Genomic DNA, 18,710 nt, shown 5'->3' with positions numbered 1-18,710 from the left:
CTGGAAGACTGCTCTCTTAGCTATTTACATGGATAGCACCTTATCAATCTGAGCCAACATTTTACAGATGAGGAAATTGGTTGCAGAGGGTTTAAATAACTTATTTGTGGCCCTAGCACGTGGTACCTGGTGGGGCTGAGTTTTGAATCCATGTCTGAATCATTTCATGTTCTTTCTATTATGTTAGATAACAAAGTCAAGATGACCCATCCCAGGGTCCGGGCGATGGTTCTGACAAGCAATCAGCAAACATATACTTGTTGAAAAGGCCTTGAAAAATAAGTTATTTCAGAAGTTCCTTTTGTAGATTGTCCTTCCTAACCCTAACACATTCTCCAGCTTCTGCAGAAAGACCTAGGTCAGCTACAAGGGAAAATACGAGATGTACGCATTTGGAAACTCTTGCCTTAGAGATGTGAAATTCAGTATTGCCCATTTAGGAAATGACTATAAAATGACACATCCAGAAATCCTTACAACTTACTTAGTTAGATGTCCAAAGAGGACTTTCATGGTGTCACGATTTGGTGGAGGGAGTTTTTGTACAAGAGACTTTACAGCTTCAATTCTTGTGTTGTTGTCTTGCTTTTCTGAAAAAAAAAAAAAAAAATTAAAAAGTAAGGTTAGGGAAAAAACAAGATTTCATAGGTACAGGCACGTGAGAAAATTTTCTTGAGAAAATTTCGGACTGAGACTAGCAACTAAGAGTCCTAGTCAGTAGCCGAAGGGAATAGGTGGACTCAACCTGGATATTAAGGAGTTTCTTTTTATTTTGACTCTGAATTTGACAGTGGCAGGCCTTCTGGGAGGCTGTGTGTGAACTGATTAGCTTTTAGCCTTTGGACCTTTTCTCCTTTCTGCTTCTTTGAATGTCGATGGAATGGCTGTACTGTGAGATAATCTTAACATGAAAGCAACAACGATGTGACTTTGACATTGTCTTCCTGATCTTAACATTTGGTTTTCTTAAATGTCCTGTTTTACAAGGTGTGGTAGGGTGAATAAGGGCCTTCCAAAGATGTCCGTGTATGAATGCCTGGAATGTGTGACTATGTTACCTCACATGGCAAGAGGGACTTTGCAGATATGATCAGTTAGAGATTTTGAGATGGGGAGATTTTTCTGGATTATCTGAACGGGCCCAGTGGAATCACAAAGATCCTTATTAGGGAGAAACAGGAGAATGAGAGTCAGAGAGAAAAGGTGATATGACTTCTCATGTGACAATGGGAGCAGAAAAGAAAGGGTATGCAATGAGGGGCTGCTTTCTGAGGGATTGCGAACGTCTCCAAAAGCTGGGAAAGGCAAGGAGACAGAGCCTCTAGGGGTACTGCAGGCCTACCAACCTCTTCAGTTTCAGTCTGAAACTGATTTCAGACTCGCGCCCTCCAGGACTGTAAGAGAATAAGTTTGTGTTTTAAGTTTGTGTGAGTGTTAAGCAGCAATGGGAAACTAAACAAGGACAATATAGTGTGATTTGATTACAAATATTCTATTGTTGCTTGATTTTGTAGAAGGGCAAAATTGTTTTAAAAATTATTTCCATGTTATCCTTTTTCCCTTACACATTTTGTCTTTGCTTTAAAATAAGAGAGTGTAAAACAGGCAAAAAAATTGAAATAGCATATTGCCTGGTCATACACATTTTATAAAATAGGAAGTTGTTCAAAACCGCGTACCACATAGATTGATTTCTCTCATTTTGTTTTGTTTATAGATGGAAAAGTAAAAATTGATTTACTTAGTACACTAGGGAATTCATCTTTCCATAGTTTTAACCAGGGCCTTACCATCTAGAGGTATAATTATTTATTGAACTTAAACACCTCATGCACTTTCCTTTCTATACTTTAACTTCTAACACAGGGCTCTTGATGATTCTAAACAGGCCACAGCTGGAAAACAAGATATAAAAAAGACTAGTATGTAAGACAAACATCCACCCAATAACCATTCTCTTCTTCCTTAGCAAGACAATCCCACTGTTGAGAGGATGGTAATAGACCTAGCTGCCTTGGAGCTGGAGTGGCCATGGGACCAAGTCTGGCCAATGAGACTGAAGTCACAGTGTTGGTCAGGCCTTCTGGGAGAGCATGTATGAGCTGATTTAGCCTTTAGCCTTTGTACCTTTCCTCCTTTCTGTTTCTTTGAATGTAGATGGAGTACTATGTACTCTGAGCTAATCTGGAGAGCTGAAACTCTGTGGAGTGAAATACACAGGTAGAAAGAGCTTTCTCGAATCTGTGGAGCAGACATACCAGTCCTGCACTGTCTGCCTCTGGGTTTGTTTTGTATTTTTTGAGACAGGATCTTGCTCTACTGTGCAGCCTGGAGTGCAGTGGTGTGAACATGGCTTCCTGCAGTCTTAACTCCTGGGCTCAAGTTATCTTCCTGCCTCAGCCTCCTGAGTAGCTAGGACCATGGGTGCATGCCACCATGCCCAGCTCATTTTATTTTTTGTAGAGAAAGGGTATCCTTATGGTGCCCAAGCAGGTCTTTAACTCCAGGGCTCAAGCAATCATTCTGCCTTGGCCTCCTTAAGTGCTGGGATTACAGGCATAAGCCACCATGCCTGGCCCACTGGGTTTCCTTGACATAAGAAAATAAGCTCTTGTGTACTGAACCCTTTGAGGATGGATCTCTGATACAAAGGCCAAATATAGTTTTTAATAATAAGATGTACTTACAAAAGTCCAATTCAATAGGCATATAAACTTTATGACAGTAGGACAAGAAAGAGTTAGTTTAGAAACCGGCAGTTTCTTTAATATGTTGTCGCAAAAGATTTTTTTTAATAAGGAATTATAGGGAAATATCCTGCAGAAGATGGTATTTGGCTAAAGTGGGATGGGGGTAGTCTTCCTAGTAGAACTCTGCTTGGAAGCTTTTCTTTTTCCTTCTAAAACCACAAAGGCCTATAAATAATGCCTCCCACAGTCAAAGCTTTCAAAATTGCAGTTATTCTTAGAAGAGTTCCAACATAATATGGCTTGGACAACTGCAAATAAAAGAAACAAAGGGGAAGCGAGAAAGAGAAAAAAAGAAAGTTGCAACATCATAGCCTATACCAGACCTCATCTTTTCTGCCAAATAGTAAAAAGCCCTCTTGGAGCTTAATGATGGTAAGAAAATGTGATGCTTCACAAGACCAATTGGAGCCTATGAAATATCATAAACCAGAAGAAAAGTACAAGTTAATAAAGATGAGAGTGAAATTGGCATAGTATGCCCAGGTCAGAGCTATTAGGGATGCTTGAATGCTTTCCATCTAACCATTTGAAGCTAATACCACACAACCATAATTGTGTGTATATATGCGTGTGTATACACACACACACAGACACACATATATATATATTCATTCAAGAGGTGGATACATACTGTACAGTTTGGCATGATTCCAGTAGTGCAGTTTACCCGAGGATCTGGTGAACTACTAGGTGCAAGCAATCAGTATGATACTGGGAAGGGGAGGAGAGGAGAGGAGAGAGGAGAAGAAGAGACCTTTCTAATTTCACTGAAATCTCTGATGATAGTAATAATCAAGTTAATGCCAGAGTCTCCAAAAAAGGGACCAGTTGACATTGAGGGCTACAGAAGTAGCAGCTACAAATTAAGCTTGACAGGCAAGAAGTGGGGAGTAGTCTTGTTGGTTCCAACCAGCAAACTTTACTCATAGGGAACATGATCCAGTCAGGGTGGGGTTAGAAAAGATTGGCCATTGCTTAATTAGAAAGAGCTGATTTGCAGGGACACTTTCATGGTGTTTGGGCAGGAATTAAGACATAATCAAGTCTGTTAAGCCAACAGGTAAAATAATTATGAGCTTTCTTAGAGTCAGCTCTCACTCTCCTGTGTTCTGTTGCATTTAGAATATTCTACTTACACAACATTTCACATGGTATTTCTACTGCTTGAATGCTTGTCAAATTCCCCTATTAAATAGGGAATTTTCCTTTAAAGCTAGGCAATTTTTATACTAGCATGTGGTGGGTTAAATGAATGAAAAAGGAATTAGTGAGTGAACTAATGAAAGTTGTGACCATGAATTGGAATATGCGGACCTTGGTTTGAATTCTGTAACAGCTTTTTATTAGCCATGTGGTCTTGGAGAAGTTTCTTACTCTCTTTGAATAAGATCTAAAAGTGTAGTTTTGTTGAATAAACAAGATAGTATGTAATGCACCAAGCACAATTACAAGTAAAACAAAGTACTCTATAAATGTTCACCTTCCCCTGCACCCCTCTCACCTCTTTTGAGGCCCAAGCCACTGGGTCTTGTTCACCTTTTAATTCCAGCAGTTAGCATACTATTTGGTTGCAGGGACATTTAAAATGTAGTTGCTAATTCTTGAATTGAGTTGGTGCCAGTTGGTGAAAGTACAATTGCTATGGTAGCCCAACATTACACAACAACCTAAATACTTTGTGATAGGCTGAGAAATTGATGGTCTGATTGGTGAGCAGGTCAGTTATGTATAAGTATCCTTATGAAAAGTACATGTGGTTTCCAAGTTTGCCTATAAGAAACATTCTACATGAAGAATATTTTATAGAAATATTTTTCTCTCTTTTTCCACTTTCACACATTTTTGGGGAATCAGACAATTAGATATTGGTGCATGCATATTTGTGGCCAAGTTATACTTAAGTGCTAAAGGGGGAAGTGTACCATGGCTTAGAGAGAGCTGAAATATTAGGGAGGAACAATATATTTTTCTTACAACATAATCAGAACAAAATCTTCTGAAAAGGTTATAGTAAAGCAGTGGGGTTTTTTTTTTTTTTTCTTTCAAATCAATACCACACCCACTCTTCCATAGCTTGTAAAATCAGGAAATAACACAAACACTTCAAGTGGAGGAACATCTAAAAATACAATTGGATACATTAAAATCGAAATGACACCTTTTCAGATCTGGTTTATTGATGTGTCATATTAGGAATTGGAATCGGCATACATAATACAGGAGTGGTTAATGAGCTAAGATTCATACACAGCTTACTAAAGATGTGTCAACTGTCTTCAATTGATTCAGTGAGCATCTGAAAGACAGCATTTTCTATTAATATTTCTCCTTCAGCATATGCTTTTCTCATTATGAAGCGCTGAAGGTTCTGAGGAGACTTTGAGATATCACTAACTTTTTACATTATGACTGGTGGGAGGAGGAAGGAACTTTTTGTACTTGGAGAATTAGAGAATCTCTTAGGCAAACTGTATGTGAAGAGACTTATATAAAATCTTTCCAGAGGTAATGAACTCCATAATTCTTTCCCTCTTTCATTTGCACTTACTCCTGCCCTCATTCTATTATGATTTATTTTTGCCTCTATTCCGTGTAATACCTCCATTTCAGTTCTCCACCCATATCCGAATAGCCTCTTCAATCTCTAAGCTGTGAACCCACAATTGCACACACAACTTTTTGTAGTGCTTCGTTTTTTCCATCCAAAAGTGATACTCAACCCTTTCTTACTAATACCCCTTCCTCACCAACCTGCCCCCGTCTTCTCAAACTACATCAAACTCACTGTTGTAAACAAGCTTCAAAAACAATTCCACGCTGTTCAGAGAAGTAACACCTACGTGATGTGAAATAGCCTTTAATGTTATGATAAGAATGCGGCTTTATAGTTTTGAGGGCACATTTTTCAAAATATGGTTTATGATAGTTACACCTGCATTCATCTGCATGAAATGTTGTTACTAAAGCACATTTACAGCCCAATACCTTTTAGAAAAGAGATAAGATAAAGCTGTATATGATGATGGAAAAAGTTCTGTACAGTGAAGAACCTTGGATCCGATGTCCCTAGACACTTTTCTGTCCTTATCATCCATGCCTTTATTGTTCTTATAGCGTCAGGTTAAATCATATTTAAAAATAAATTCTGCTTTGTTATATAGGTTCACTCAGAGGAAGAAAAAACCAGATGATCCCAGTAATCAATGTATAGGGAGTACTATTCATCTCATTTGCCTACAATTCTTAAAGGACAACCGTATTCCTTTGTTTGAAAGAGGTCAGTAGTACCACAGCTGTTCTGCTTCTGAAAGTTATTCTGAAATGCCTATGCACCCTGTATGAAAAACATGGTAGTCCCTGCATGTCAGAGCTATATTTGGAAGAATAGCGGTTCTCTAGTTTCTATTCAATTTATACTTTTTGTACTGTGGCCATTTCCGAATTTAGTTAGAGACTGTGCTTGCTTACAGGAGGAAGGAGTATCTCCAGAGATCGTTTTATTTGTTTCAGCATGCCTTACAACTGGATATAAACCTCTGAGGATACACTTTTTAATGCCAAAACTTGAGTTGCCCATTGAGGAGTCATCCCAGGGATGACAACGATTGCTTGATAAATGTCTTTGAATAACTCATAGTTGCTTTAAGAAGAGTAGCTCTGGGGGCAAATTCAAATCTCACAAACAGATACAAATATACACATGCTTCAAACCCACATTATAAATAAGAAAATCGGTATATCCAGTGACATACCACTTCTCAGGAATCTGGAAAAGACTGGGTCAGAATTTTTGCTATGCTGTATGATTTTGGGCAAGTTGCTTGAACTATTGATGCTTCTAGTTCTTTACTTGAAAATACAGAAAAATTATACATCTTATTGGAATTTGTAGAATTAAATCTATCAATGCACATAAATGTACACATAGTAAGTGGTCATTTAAGTAAGTAAGTCCCCTGTAAGTCCTCTTCCCTGAAAACATATTTCTTTTTCATTGTCTTCTCTATCATCCCTGATACGTAACTGCTTCTGGTTCGAGGTTGTTTCTGAAATCAAATGAAGTCATACTTTTACTATTTAGTATGCTTTCCTAAAAGTAGGAACAGGGTACAGTATGTTGTAGCTTTGTAAATATATAGAATGCTGTCAATTATCAGAGAGTTTGGTTCAAATTCCTAAGCAGTTATAGTATATCATAAATAGAAGTGTCATTGCATCATAAACAAGGAAAAACCACCGCCTTGAGCGTAGCCCATAGTTGGCAATTTGCAGTTTTTCAAGGTACTGTGCCCTTCTCCCCAAACCCCAGAAAAGCCATATTTATATTTAATTAAAAGGAAGGCATAGTCTCAATGTCAAATACATTGTAAGTTTGCCTTTTGATGTTGATAAACTGTGTCAAAACAGTTCAACCTGAGAAGAGAGGTTCCTTTACTTGCAGGAAAGACCAGCAGGAACTGAATCCGACTCAAATAAGACATTTCTTTCTCTAGGGAGGATCACCTGACAGTTAGAGCTGATCACCTCTTTTCTACACCGGATTTCTTTGTATTCACAGTTTCTCCTTCCAGGAGATATTCATGTTTTGGCCATTTTTTGAATAAACAAGCCCTCTTAGGAAGAATTTAAAAAATGGGAACAACTCTTTATAGTCAATAATTGTCAGTATCAAAAATTACTCTGGCCACTTAATTGGCATAAGTCTATGGATTTGTTAAATGAGGGAGGCTTCAACTCACTGGCCCCTTTAGCACTGTTTCCAGAACCATTTCTGGTCCTGGTCCCGAAGGAATTAGACCATGTACAGCATGCTGTTAGGAGGGGTGTTAAGAATGATCTTCTAAAGGGTAATCTCTGCTTCCTTCTACCTCTATCCCTGCTCTCTAGCCATAAATTATTAAAAATAAATGTATAATTTCTTAAGAAATTAAATATATATATTTATATATATTTATATATTTATATATATTTATATATATATTTATATATTTATATATATTTATATATATATTTATATATTTATATATATTTATATATATATTTATATATTTATATTTATATTTATATATATATTTATATTTATATATATATTTATATTTATATATATATTTATATATATTTATATTTATATTTATTTATATTTATATTGATATATATATCTATATATATAGATATATATATTTATATATATATCTATATATATATAGATAGATATATTTATATATCTATCTATATATATAGATATATATATTTATATATCTATCTATATATATATATAGATATATATATTTATATATCTATATATATATATATATATTTATATATCTATCTATATATATATCTATATATATTTATAGATATATCTATATATATATATATCTATCTATATATATAGATAGATATATATATATGGCTGAAGAAAACCCTATTTATTCAGGCCTGTGTGCAACCTGTGGCAGATACAAAGTTGGTTGCTATCTTTTCATTTTACAATCTGGAGGGGCAGAGAAATTACAAAAGGTGTCATAATAGATGTTTAAATATAAGACATGTCATAATACAGGTGTCAGTGAAGTTTATGTCTTTCTTCTGACTGAAGGGATCATCTAAGATAATTGTGAAACTCAAAAAGCTTCTGAGATGTTACTCATTCCAAAATAATTCAGAAATGCAATTGATACAAATCAACGAGTGTAAAATTCTATTTAATCAGTTTCTGGAAGTCTTCAAAATTATTATGCTTAACTTCTTGATACATTCACAAATACATTCAGGAAAGTAATGATATCTTTTCTTTCTCATGTGACTGTATCTATCTATGTTATGATGCATTATGATCTCACATTGGGGGGAGTTTGGAAAATGTATTCAAGTCCTAGTCTTTAACTTTTTTTTTTTTTTTTTGGTAGACAGGGTCTGTCCCTGTCACCCAGGCTGGAGTGCAGTGGCGTGATCTCAGCTCACTGCAGCCTCCCAGGTTCAAGCAATTCTCCCACCTCAGCCTCCCAAGTAGCTGGGACTACAGGCACTCACTGCCATGCCTGGCTAGTTTTTGTATTTTTTGTAGAGATGGGGTTTCACCGTGTTGCCCAGTCTGATCTTGAACCCCTGGGCTCAAGCGATCCACCCGCCTCAGCCTTCCAAAGTGTTGGGATAACAGGCCTGAGCCACCGTGTCCTGCTTAAGTAACTTTTAATAGAGGGTATTGCTTTGGTACAATCAATTTTAGGATGATAACATTTCCCCAGACTCACCAATCTGAAACTGGCTCTTAAACCAAACTTGCACTCCTCAGTTTTGTAGTGATGTCTCTATTTGTCTGAATCGGAGAGTAAGGCAGTGGCTGACACTCCAGCAGCAATCTTCACAGGAAAAGCATGATCCTATTGTCCTTCCTAGAATTTCTTGCTCTTCAAAGTAATTTTGGAGGTGTCATGGTGGCCAAGTACATTTCTGTAACTTACAATGATACTAATTCATCCTTAGGCGATAGTCTGTGCTGAGAAAATAAAGCTCACTGGTTTATTTCTCTAATTCAGTTTTCCTGTGAAGATTTTCTTGAAACTATATTTATTCATCTATATCTGGTTTTACAACCTTTGTTTTTTAATTTAAAAAAGTCTTTACTATTTTGAGTCATTTGAAATCTTTTTCATCATAGGCCAGTAATTCAAATACTCAACTAGCTATTTATATTAAGCATTATCTTTGTACATTTTCATAAGGGTGGAAATCCTACAAATACTTTTCAAGGTTTGAGGTTTTTAATGTGTGTCTTTCCATTGGTAGACAAATTAAATTTATAAGGGACTAAAAAACTCACTTGAAAACAACTAGGATCTATATCACAATTAAGAAAAATGTGAACTAAGAAACACTTTTCCTGTCTTTGGGTTAAAAATACTGTTTTTAAAGAAAGCGTATTAAACTTTATCCATAACCATTCATTTTGAACAAAAGACCTCTGAAGAGGAGATAATGGTTAGCATAGTAAACTGTCCGGCTAGTTCATTTGACATGGTCACATAGTGACGCTGAGAGCAGAGAGAGCTATTAACTAAACAAACATCAAAATCCTTTAAAAATGGGTTAGAAAATAATTTTATGATTCAGCTTTTTAAATTGTGAGACTGTTGTAAAAGAAAAACAGGCAACATGTGGCAACTTTAGTCAGCATTTCTGAACTGGGAATGATAAACACCTCTGCCTGGCTCTGGCATTTATCAGGACTGAGATATTATTACCACATAGAGTCACAGCATGGTTACTGTTATCATCAGAAAAAAGAGCCAGCTAATCTTAATGGTTTGTAAAGCCGTTACCTGCACTGGTCTGACATTTATCATGATCATTTTACCACATGGGTCCTCCATAGCAAAGGTCTTTTATCTGGAAGGGACATCACTATGAATTATTATTTGCAGCTAGGTAGAAAATTGTATGTTGTAGATACCTTTTCTCATTATAAATCACATAGTCACATTTCACCATTTCCCCCAGAAAGCTGCTGAGCCTAGATTTTTTGCCACAGCTTGTATTCTTCTCCGCCACCCCTTTCTTTTTATAGTTTCTTGAAAATATTAGGCATTTTTAAATTCACACCTTTAATTTTTGAAGTACCACATATATGGTAGATGTAAATATGAACATACTTTCATTATAGTTAAGAAACTTTCCTGCACATTCTGTATAAAGCCTGCACAGTACTTTAGAAATTGAAGTTGAAAAACTGTCTACTTAAAAAAAAAAATTATTCTCTCTTCTGACCTGGTGTCCAGACTTTCTCTGTTCTTGACCTTGTCAATAGAATATTTACCAGTAGATCAGACAAAATTTCTTATGCTTGATTTGAAATACTCAAAACAGCCCATTCCAAGCCTGAAATCCTTAGCTTGAAACTATGTTCTTATAAGAAGTAAACCAGTTTTATTTTGTTAGTGAGTTCTTTCAGACTCAGTTTTAGTAGGTTATAATGGAGTAGAAGATTCCTCCAACAAATTTCTTTTATAAGATGCTTGGATTCTATCCCTAACTATCAATGTCCTAATGACATACATTAATACATAGTATGGAAGAAATAATGATAGTAAAAGGTCTGATGTTTTAAAACCATGAGTTCAAGTCAGTAAAATGAAATGCATTAATTTGACAATGGAAAATTACAGTGCAAAGCCCAAGTTGTTTGCCATGGAGAAAAAATGAACAAATCCTCTCTTTTAAAAAGATTGGGACAACTAATCTTCTGAAAAAGATATTTATATATTTTCTCCTTTCTCAAGTGTTCCATTAGGAATAAACAAGCCAGAAATTCTGTACTTTTATAATGAAGAGGGAGTAGAATTCTTTGCCATTTTTGCATTTAGAAAGAAATGTGCAAGAAGAATGTGACAATTTAAGCAAATCAAGATTGTTTCAAATGGATCACAAACGGGACTTTGTGGGATATTTTATACTAGCATGTGAAGCAAACAGTAAATTTGAAAGGAGGATTTTCTCAATGGTCTAGTTCTGATGTGTTTTCCCATTGCTTTGTGTGTTTAAAAGAGGTTTAGATGTGGTGTTTAATATTGCTTCGACTCTCTTGCAAATGAGTTCTGGAGAAATATTCTCACATGAAGGAACGCTGGTGTGCTGCATTGCTGACGGCAGCTGGGGGGATATGAATGAAGAAACCAGATTTCCGAGTCTGGATTTAGCAAGAATAAACACCTATCATTCCATTAAAAAAAAAAAAAAACTATCATTTTGAATGCTTACAGGCATCCAAAGTAGACCCCTCTCCCTTTGAAGAAGTTCAATATTTTTCTCAAATGACTCCATCCTTGAAGGGGAAAAAAATATCAACTTTAACCTGAGGTGCAGTATCTTGCAGTGATGTGTGTTGGTCTGCCTACCTTGCAATATTTGGTTCCATATAATTTTTTGTATTATTACAAATTTCCTCCAAAGGAAACAGTTTCTGTTGTAGAGACTTGTGAAATATACTCACATAAATTTGGAGGCCAAGGGGAGGAGGTCATTTGTGAAATTAACCTGTACTTCCGTTGCTCAAAAGGAGTTGAACACAATTTGGTGCAGTCTTCTAAAATTTCATTGTAAAATGGTGGCCTAATATTCCAACATACTGCTTTACCTATCAAATGAAGGGCTACACTGGTTTAAAACAAACAAATAAAAATAAGCAACAAACAACTCCTTCATTCTTTTTCATTTCAGAATGACTCTGGTTCTAGTTTAACACCCTCTTGCCATTATTGTCACCCAAATACTGTAACCTGGGAGCATTTACAATAATTAGTGAGGGGCTTTGCTGCCTTGGTTTTTCTGCTTTTCTGGGGAACTGGGTGAACTGTTGAGTGCTAATGAAAGTCGGAGACTTCTAGCTGTAGTTGAGCCAGGCACAGCGCAGGCAGACGCTTTAAGCTTCCCACTGTGCGGCAGTGCAAGCTTCCCCGCTGTTATGTTTACCGTAGTTTTAATGTCTGTGAAAAAATTCCTGATGCAACCGAATTATGTTATGCCCTTTTATTTATCTAACCCTACCCTCCCTGCCCCCCCCGCCCCAATTTAGCAGATTACTGTTGCCCCTGCCTATTACAGAAAGCTCCTCCTCAACTTTGTGACCATCTTACTACTTCAATTCTTACCATGAGAGTCTAGCTGCTTTGCAGCCTTGCTTGCAAAGCCTATCCAGAAGTTTCGGGAAGATTACACACACACCCTGCTCTACTTCTGTCACCTAACAACAGATATCCTCTTTTGCACTGCATTTTAATTTCACCGGAGGTAATATTAAAACACCAAATTCCATCATCTGGCATTGGCAATAATAGCTTAAAATTCAAATGTGCTTGGTGAAGTGCACTATGTCTTTAAAAAAAAAAAAAACCTATTGAAAGACCTCAAACTCTCACTGCCAACTAAGATGAAAACAGCCAATCTGCAATGGGAGTTGTCCTTTTCTTAAAAATGGTTATCACAAAGAAAATGACCATTCCATTATATTGCAAATTGATGAATTCACCAAGTGTGATGTACAGTGAAATTATTAATGAATATTCATACAACACTTGCAATCCATTAATAAGGCTTAAGACAATGAGGATGCAACTCATTCCCGTTTAGATAATGTGTTGGGGGGAGTGGAATTAATAGCAAAAACAGTACTTGAAAAAGTTGAACTTTCATGTATCAAACTCCAGGTGCCAGTTTGAGGAGAATAACCAATAATAGCCATTTTTTACATATTTGATGGGACTGATTATGCAATGTGCAACTCTAAATGGCTTATAGCACATTGTAGCATGGTTCCATCCCATTGGCTACAGTAGGGTGCAGGCAGATGGATGACAGTGACAGGGAGAGAAGTGCTTTTGCTTAGCCGTGCGTTAAGATGCCATCCAGAAGCTCTGTGCACTGCAGACACTTCATTAGGATGCCAGGATAATGGTAAACTACCACTCAGAGTGACACCCCATTTCCTGCTTACTGAGCGCTCCAACCTCGGCAGATGTCAACAATCTCACAGTGCTACAGAGCAGACCTAACTTTCCAGCCACTTTGACTCCAATTTTTTCCTCCTAACAGTGCCATACATTATGTGCAATATGTAATGGCAAACACCTCACTGAAAACAAAATCTGCACAATTCGTTATGACCAGAGTGCTTCATTTTTTTTTTTTTCCTTCTTTTAAAAGATGAGGGACTGTGAGTTGGGCAAGAGAGTACGTCCATCCGCTGTCCTAACCTCAACATTTCTTGCTATAATTCCCTTTGCTAATCAGTTCAAAGTGTTAATTGTGTGATGAGCTCTGATTAATAGCAGTGAAACTCTGATCACGGGGGATATGACTGCTTCTTTTAATTAATGTCCGTTCCAAAGGTAAGAGCTTTTGGAATTCTTTTGTTAAAGACTTGAGACTCAGTTTTGGTATGGTTTTTTAGCTGTCTGCCAAAAAAAGGCTGACTTGAGCATCTGGATGGTATTTTCTCTGCAAATGTATAACTTGAGACCATTCGCACACCTCCTTACCAGCAAGTCAAGCCAAGAGAAACTTTTTTTCTGTGATGTAAAATCCAAAATTCTTTTTGTAAAGAACCAAGGTGTGGTTTAGATAGTGAAAAAAAATTTCCCGAAACGGAAAAAATAATACTCTGAAATCTATCATTACAATGAAATGATTGATTTATATTTTGTGACTCTAAGCATCTTCTTAGAAGCTCAAAGGCCCTTGTAAATGGCAGGACTGAAAATAAATATTTCCCTCTGGGGCCTGTTATCATTTCCAGGTAAAGACGCAACTGTAAAGAAGTAGCCATAGGCAGAGGTCACGCCCCAAGGAAGAATTTGAATGCAAACTTTCAATGTGATGCCCTCTGCAAAGAGCTGATGCAAATCATGACTTTTGGTTTTAAATGGCATCTGGTTGGCAACACCTAACCACCTCTTGAAACTTGTCAATAAATTTGCTCTAAAGCAAAGAAAATGTAATAGAATTCTTATAATAATTTAAACAGGGACTGACAGTAACATAGTGACAAAAATTTAAGAATAACTTACTCGAAGACATGTTGTTCTTAATTGGAAAGTGCCAGTGGTACATGAGCTATTGAAGTGCTGAACCAGAGAGCCTGCCTTCCTGAAAGCAGATAGAAGCATCCTTATTTTTCTTCAAGTGTCTGATTTTTAGAATCAAAGCCTCCAGGCCTATGCCAACCAAAAAACTGGGCAGCTTTTTCCTACACAGTTAATGCTGTTTAGAAGTAGTGTGAATGCTTCCCTTCTGCCCCTTCTCACCAGTCGCCTTCCCTTCTAAGCTACACATCAAGACTTCTCTTCATACTGGGATCATTTAAAGATAGCAATTTCCATGAAGTATAACTGAGGATATTGTAGGTAGAAGGCAGAAGGAAAGTCCTGATAATGGCACATATCCCCATAGGAATTGTGTAGTCCCGTATGTAAAACATAAAGGGAAGAAAGGGTGGAGACTGGCAAAATTCTTTAGGAAGAAATGCTTGGAATTCTAATGCTTTATGCACTTTATCTTTTAGAGTGCCACAGAGTCAAGGAATTAGGGTGGGAGAAAATTCAATGTCAGGATACTAGGGCCATAAGAGAATAAGTATGCTAGATAAGAATTAATGTAAGAGCTGTGATCATCAATTTGCCATTTGAGTATAACTTCAAGACAAAATGCTAAGGCTGGAGCTGAAGCAGAGGGTAAAAAGCAGTGTGCATAGAATGTTGCATACATTTCTACCTTTTGAGATGAGTAAACATAACAAAATTTCCAATAACCTTTGACCTATGAAAGGACTCAGAGAACAATGCTCAGAAAAAGCTTAGAACTCTTACAATAACTGCTAGACAATTAAGAAGCTACTTAGTATCTCTAACACTATTTGACACAGGGAGTGGAATGAGAAGGATCAGCAAGCCATAGGAGAAGACAGGGAAGATGAAAAGATCACTAGAATAAGATGACAATTATATAGACGATTTGAGGAAGGACAGTGTGAAAACTAAAAATGCAAAACAAAATTAAATTTTGCACTGAAGTTCAAATTGTTACTGCAGAAAAATTAGGTTTGTGATACGGATGACAAACCAGAGAAGTTTTCCCAGAATATGGAGACATAAAAAGTGATGAGAAAGAAGACATGTTGGAAGCCAAAGAATGAAGAGATTATCTACAGCTTATAAGCATACTTGAGGAAGAAACCAGAACATTTGAAAAATATGCAAGTCAAGCACAAAATTAAGAAAACTCCTATGAGTTAAAAAACTACCTCAGTATTGAAAATGACAGTGAGGTTCTAAGAAAATATAATCGAGGTGGTATACTATCTTGATATATTCTGGCAAAACTTTCAAATGACGAGGATAGAGCATCATTCTACAAATATTCAGAGAAAACGAAGACTTAAAAAAATAAACATTTAGGCTTTCCTAACACTTTTCTCACTAAATCCTAAAAGAAAACAAGGCAATATCTTTTGAATTTATAGGGAAGAAATTGTGGCCCTCAAATTGTGTGCATACTCAAAATTGTCTTTTGCATGTTAAAATAACAAAGGCATTCTCATGTATGCAAAGATTTATAATAGCACAGCTTTCTTGAAAAGTTTACTTGAAGGCTTATGTAATTCTACTAAGTGATGAATCAAAATTTACAACTGTAAACAAAACTAAAACTAAGCATCTTCTTTACTTAATTTGGATCTAAAACTCCAAAGGCCTCCTTGGATTATTTCTCTCTGGCTTCCACTTAGCTCTTGGTGACAGGAAATGCCTTTCTTGTGGTCCACCCTTGATGGTTCAGGTGAAAGCTCTTGGGGGCATTTGATGATTAAAACAATGACTGGTGCTGTTCATTCTGGAGTTTGCTAGAAAACAACATTGAAACATTGCTCTGGAGAGATACTAAACAAGATTTTTATTCCCCTCTTAAAAAAATCAAAGCTGCAGAGAGTGGCATAATGTTTACTTCTCTTCGTAGGAATACTTGGTAAACCTGCTTTATTATCTATAATAATGGTATTGAAAAAACTGAGTGGAGAGCAGTTAAAGTGATAAAAACTAGAAAATCAAGCAATTAGGTATTACATATGAATTTTTCTATGTTACACATGTTTTAAAATTAAGCAGGCTAGGATAAAACAAATGCAGAATGAATGTGTCAAAGGAAATAGCCCCAAAACATGGTCATTGTTAGAGTAATTTTTCTTTTTACTTTTCTGTAAATTTCAAGTTAATGTCAAAAAATATTATTTTTTAATCTGTAAAAAGCAATTTAAAGTAAAATAAGTTTGTACAATTGTTTAGATACCATATAATTTTGCTAAGCAGTTAATTAAAAAGACTGGTAGGAATATACCAAAATATTAACTGTCGATAAGTTATGCTTAAATAATAGGAGTATGGATTCTTTCTTCATTCTTAAAATTTATTTTCCACATTTTCAATAATGAGTTTGTGTTATTTTGATAACAAAAGTAATTATCTGTGTTGGTAAAATGATAACGTTTAGTTTGGTCTATGCCAAAAGAAAGATAAACCATTTGCACAGATCAAATCACTTCTGGGAAAATTGTGTGCTAGACTTTCCTCTAGGTATTTTTCTGCTGCAGTTAACCTTTTATTTAGTGAACATATTCTAGAATCTAGAAAGCAAAGTCTGAGTTTGCCACTATCTTCTCCTGGGTGAAGTTATTGGGCATAGGGGCACTTGCAGAGAGAGTACAGAAGATGTAAAATGCCTTTAGACTATATATTTGCAGTCTGAAGGAGGACCAAGGACCCTGCAGTGTCATGTAGGTAAATATATTCTAGTTTCATATTCTAATTTCTGGCTCTTCCTCAATCAAATCCTTTCTTAGGGAATTGTATTGCCTGTTGGACTGAGCCTCCAAAGAGTGGAAAGTAAAACCTATACACACAATACTAGTTCATGGATGAGAAGTCATAGTAACATTTCTAAGTAAAAAAATAGTCAGCTGTTCATTTCAAAATATTTGTATTGAAACACACATTTTTTCTCATACCTGAGCCATATCAATCCCTCTTTTCTTTTAGAAAAATAGATCCGTTAAAGTTTTCTCTAGTTGTAGAGAAAAGTAGAGAAATAAGATAGTTATCCAGCTGATTCATATCCCTAAACTTTAATTTTGCCTCAGTTGTTCTACAAGTATTAGATGCCCATTTAATATCTGTCGATCAACTAGTCCAGACAGTTGACTCAATTCTTCAGTGCACCTTATGTGCAAAATGAGCTGAGAAAATATTCTTTAGAATTAACATTGATAGCTCCCAGTTCTAGTCCACAGGAACACAAGGAACCAAAAGTTAAATATTCTGAATGCAAAAGTTGTTGGGCAAACAAGAATTAAGGTTTTTGGCTCAGTTTTAAGTCAAAATTGGTGTTAGATTTGTATGGACCACTAATTTGAAACAGTAGGACGCCAGTGTATCTGGAATATTTAAGAGAGCCCCCTGTTGGTTAATCTTAGAAATGTCTTCGGATTCCTTTCTGACCAGACACATTTAAGCATAGGAAATCGGCCCTGTGATTAAAAGTGATTTGAGATGGGGGCAAAGTAAGCCTCTGTATGTCATTTATACCATTTTCACAATAAAATATGTTCAAAAACAGTCATTTAATTTTCAGTTTTAAAGGATATAAAAAGACAATACTAATCTCCAACAAATGTAAGCAATGTTGGAAATATTTTAAATAGAATTAGACTAAAAAGTAAATGTGTGCATATTACAGTGGGATTCCTTAGGGGTTGGGAGTGATTGCTATATTGAGAGTAGTGCTTTGCAAGGGCTGCTTTTTTTTTTTTTTTTTGAGACGGAGTCTCGCTCTGTCACCCAGGGTGGAGTGCAGTGGTGCAATCTCGGCTCCCTGCAACCTCCACCTCCTGGGTTCAAGCGATTCTCCTGCCTCAGCCTCCTGAATAGCTGGGATTACAGACATATGCCACCACGCCCAGCTAATTTTTGTATTTTTAGTAGAGAGGGGTTTCACCGTGTTGGTCAGGCTGGTCTCAAACTCCTGACCTCGTGATCTGCCTGCCTCGGCCTCCCAAAATGCCGGGATTACAGGCGTGAGCTACTGCGCCCGGCCCTCTTTCATTTTTCTACATCCAATTTCTGGCTGAATTTGTAAAGAGAATAAAATTATTTTCTCATGCAATCAAGCAATGGCCCTTTTCACTGGTAGACATATTCCAGGACTTTAGAAATAAAAAATAATAATATTGGACGCAAATGTTATTCTTTTCCAGCTAACATAATTTTTTTTTAAAAGTAAACATCAGCTTCTCAAGGGAGATTTCGATTTGAAGACTGTTTATTATATCATTTGAATAGGACTAGACCTGGCCTTTTGACTTTGAACCACTACCAAATTTCAGGCTGTGAGGAAATTGTTCTACATTTCCTGACAAATTGA

At 36.3% G+C, this 18,710-nt stretch overlaps 1 protein-coding gene across 6 annotated transcripts in view; it reads right to left on the bottom strand.

Annotated features, from left to right (window-relative positions):
* The window catches only part of ARHGAP15 (Rho GTPase activating protein 15), a 638,954-nt gene that overhangs the window by 64,262 nt on the left and 555,982 nt on the right, over positions 1–18,710 (bottom strand). For all 6 annotated transcript variants that reach the window (XM_055261923.2, XM_055261924.2, XM_063631362.1 and 3 more), the window contains one exon: positions 485–590. In XM_055261923.2, the coding sequence (XP_055117898.1) occupies positions 485–590 (106 nt within the window). The remainder of the gene's footprint in view (positions 1–484; positions 591–18,710) is intronic.

Source organism: Symphalangus syndactylus, chromosome 22, assembly GCF_028878055.3.
Source record: "Symphalangus syndactylus isolate Jambi chromosome 22, NHGRI_mSymSyn1-v2.1_pri, whole genome shotgun sequence".
Classification (NCBI taxonomy): Eukaryota; Metazoa; Chordata; class Mammalia; order Primates; family Hylobatidae; genus Symphalangus; species Symphalangus syndactylus.
Note: the sequence above shows the minus strand (reverse complement) of the source record. Positions and strands in the feature narration are given on the sequence as shown.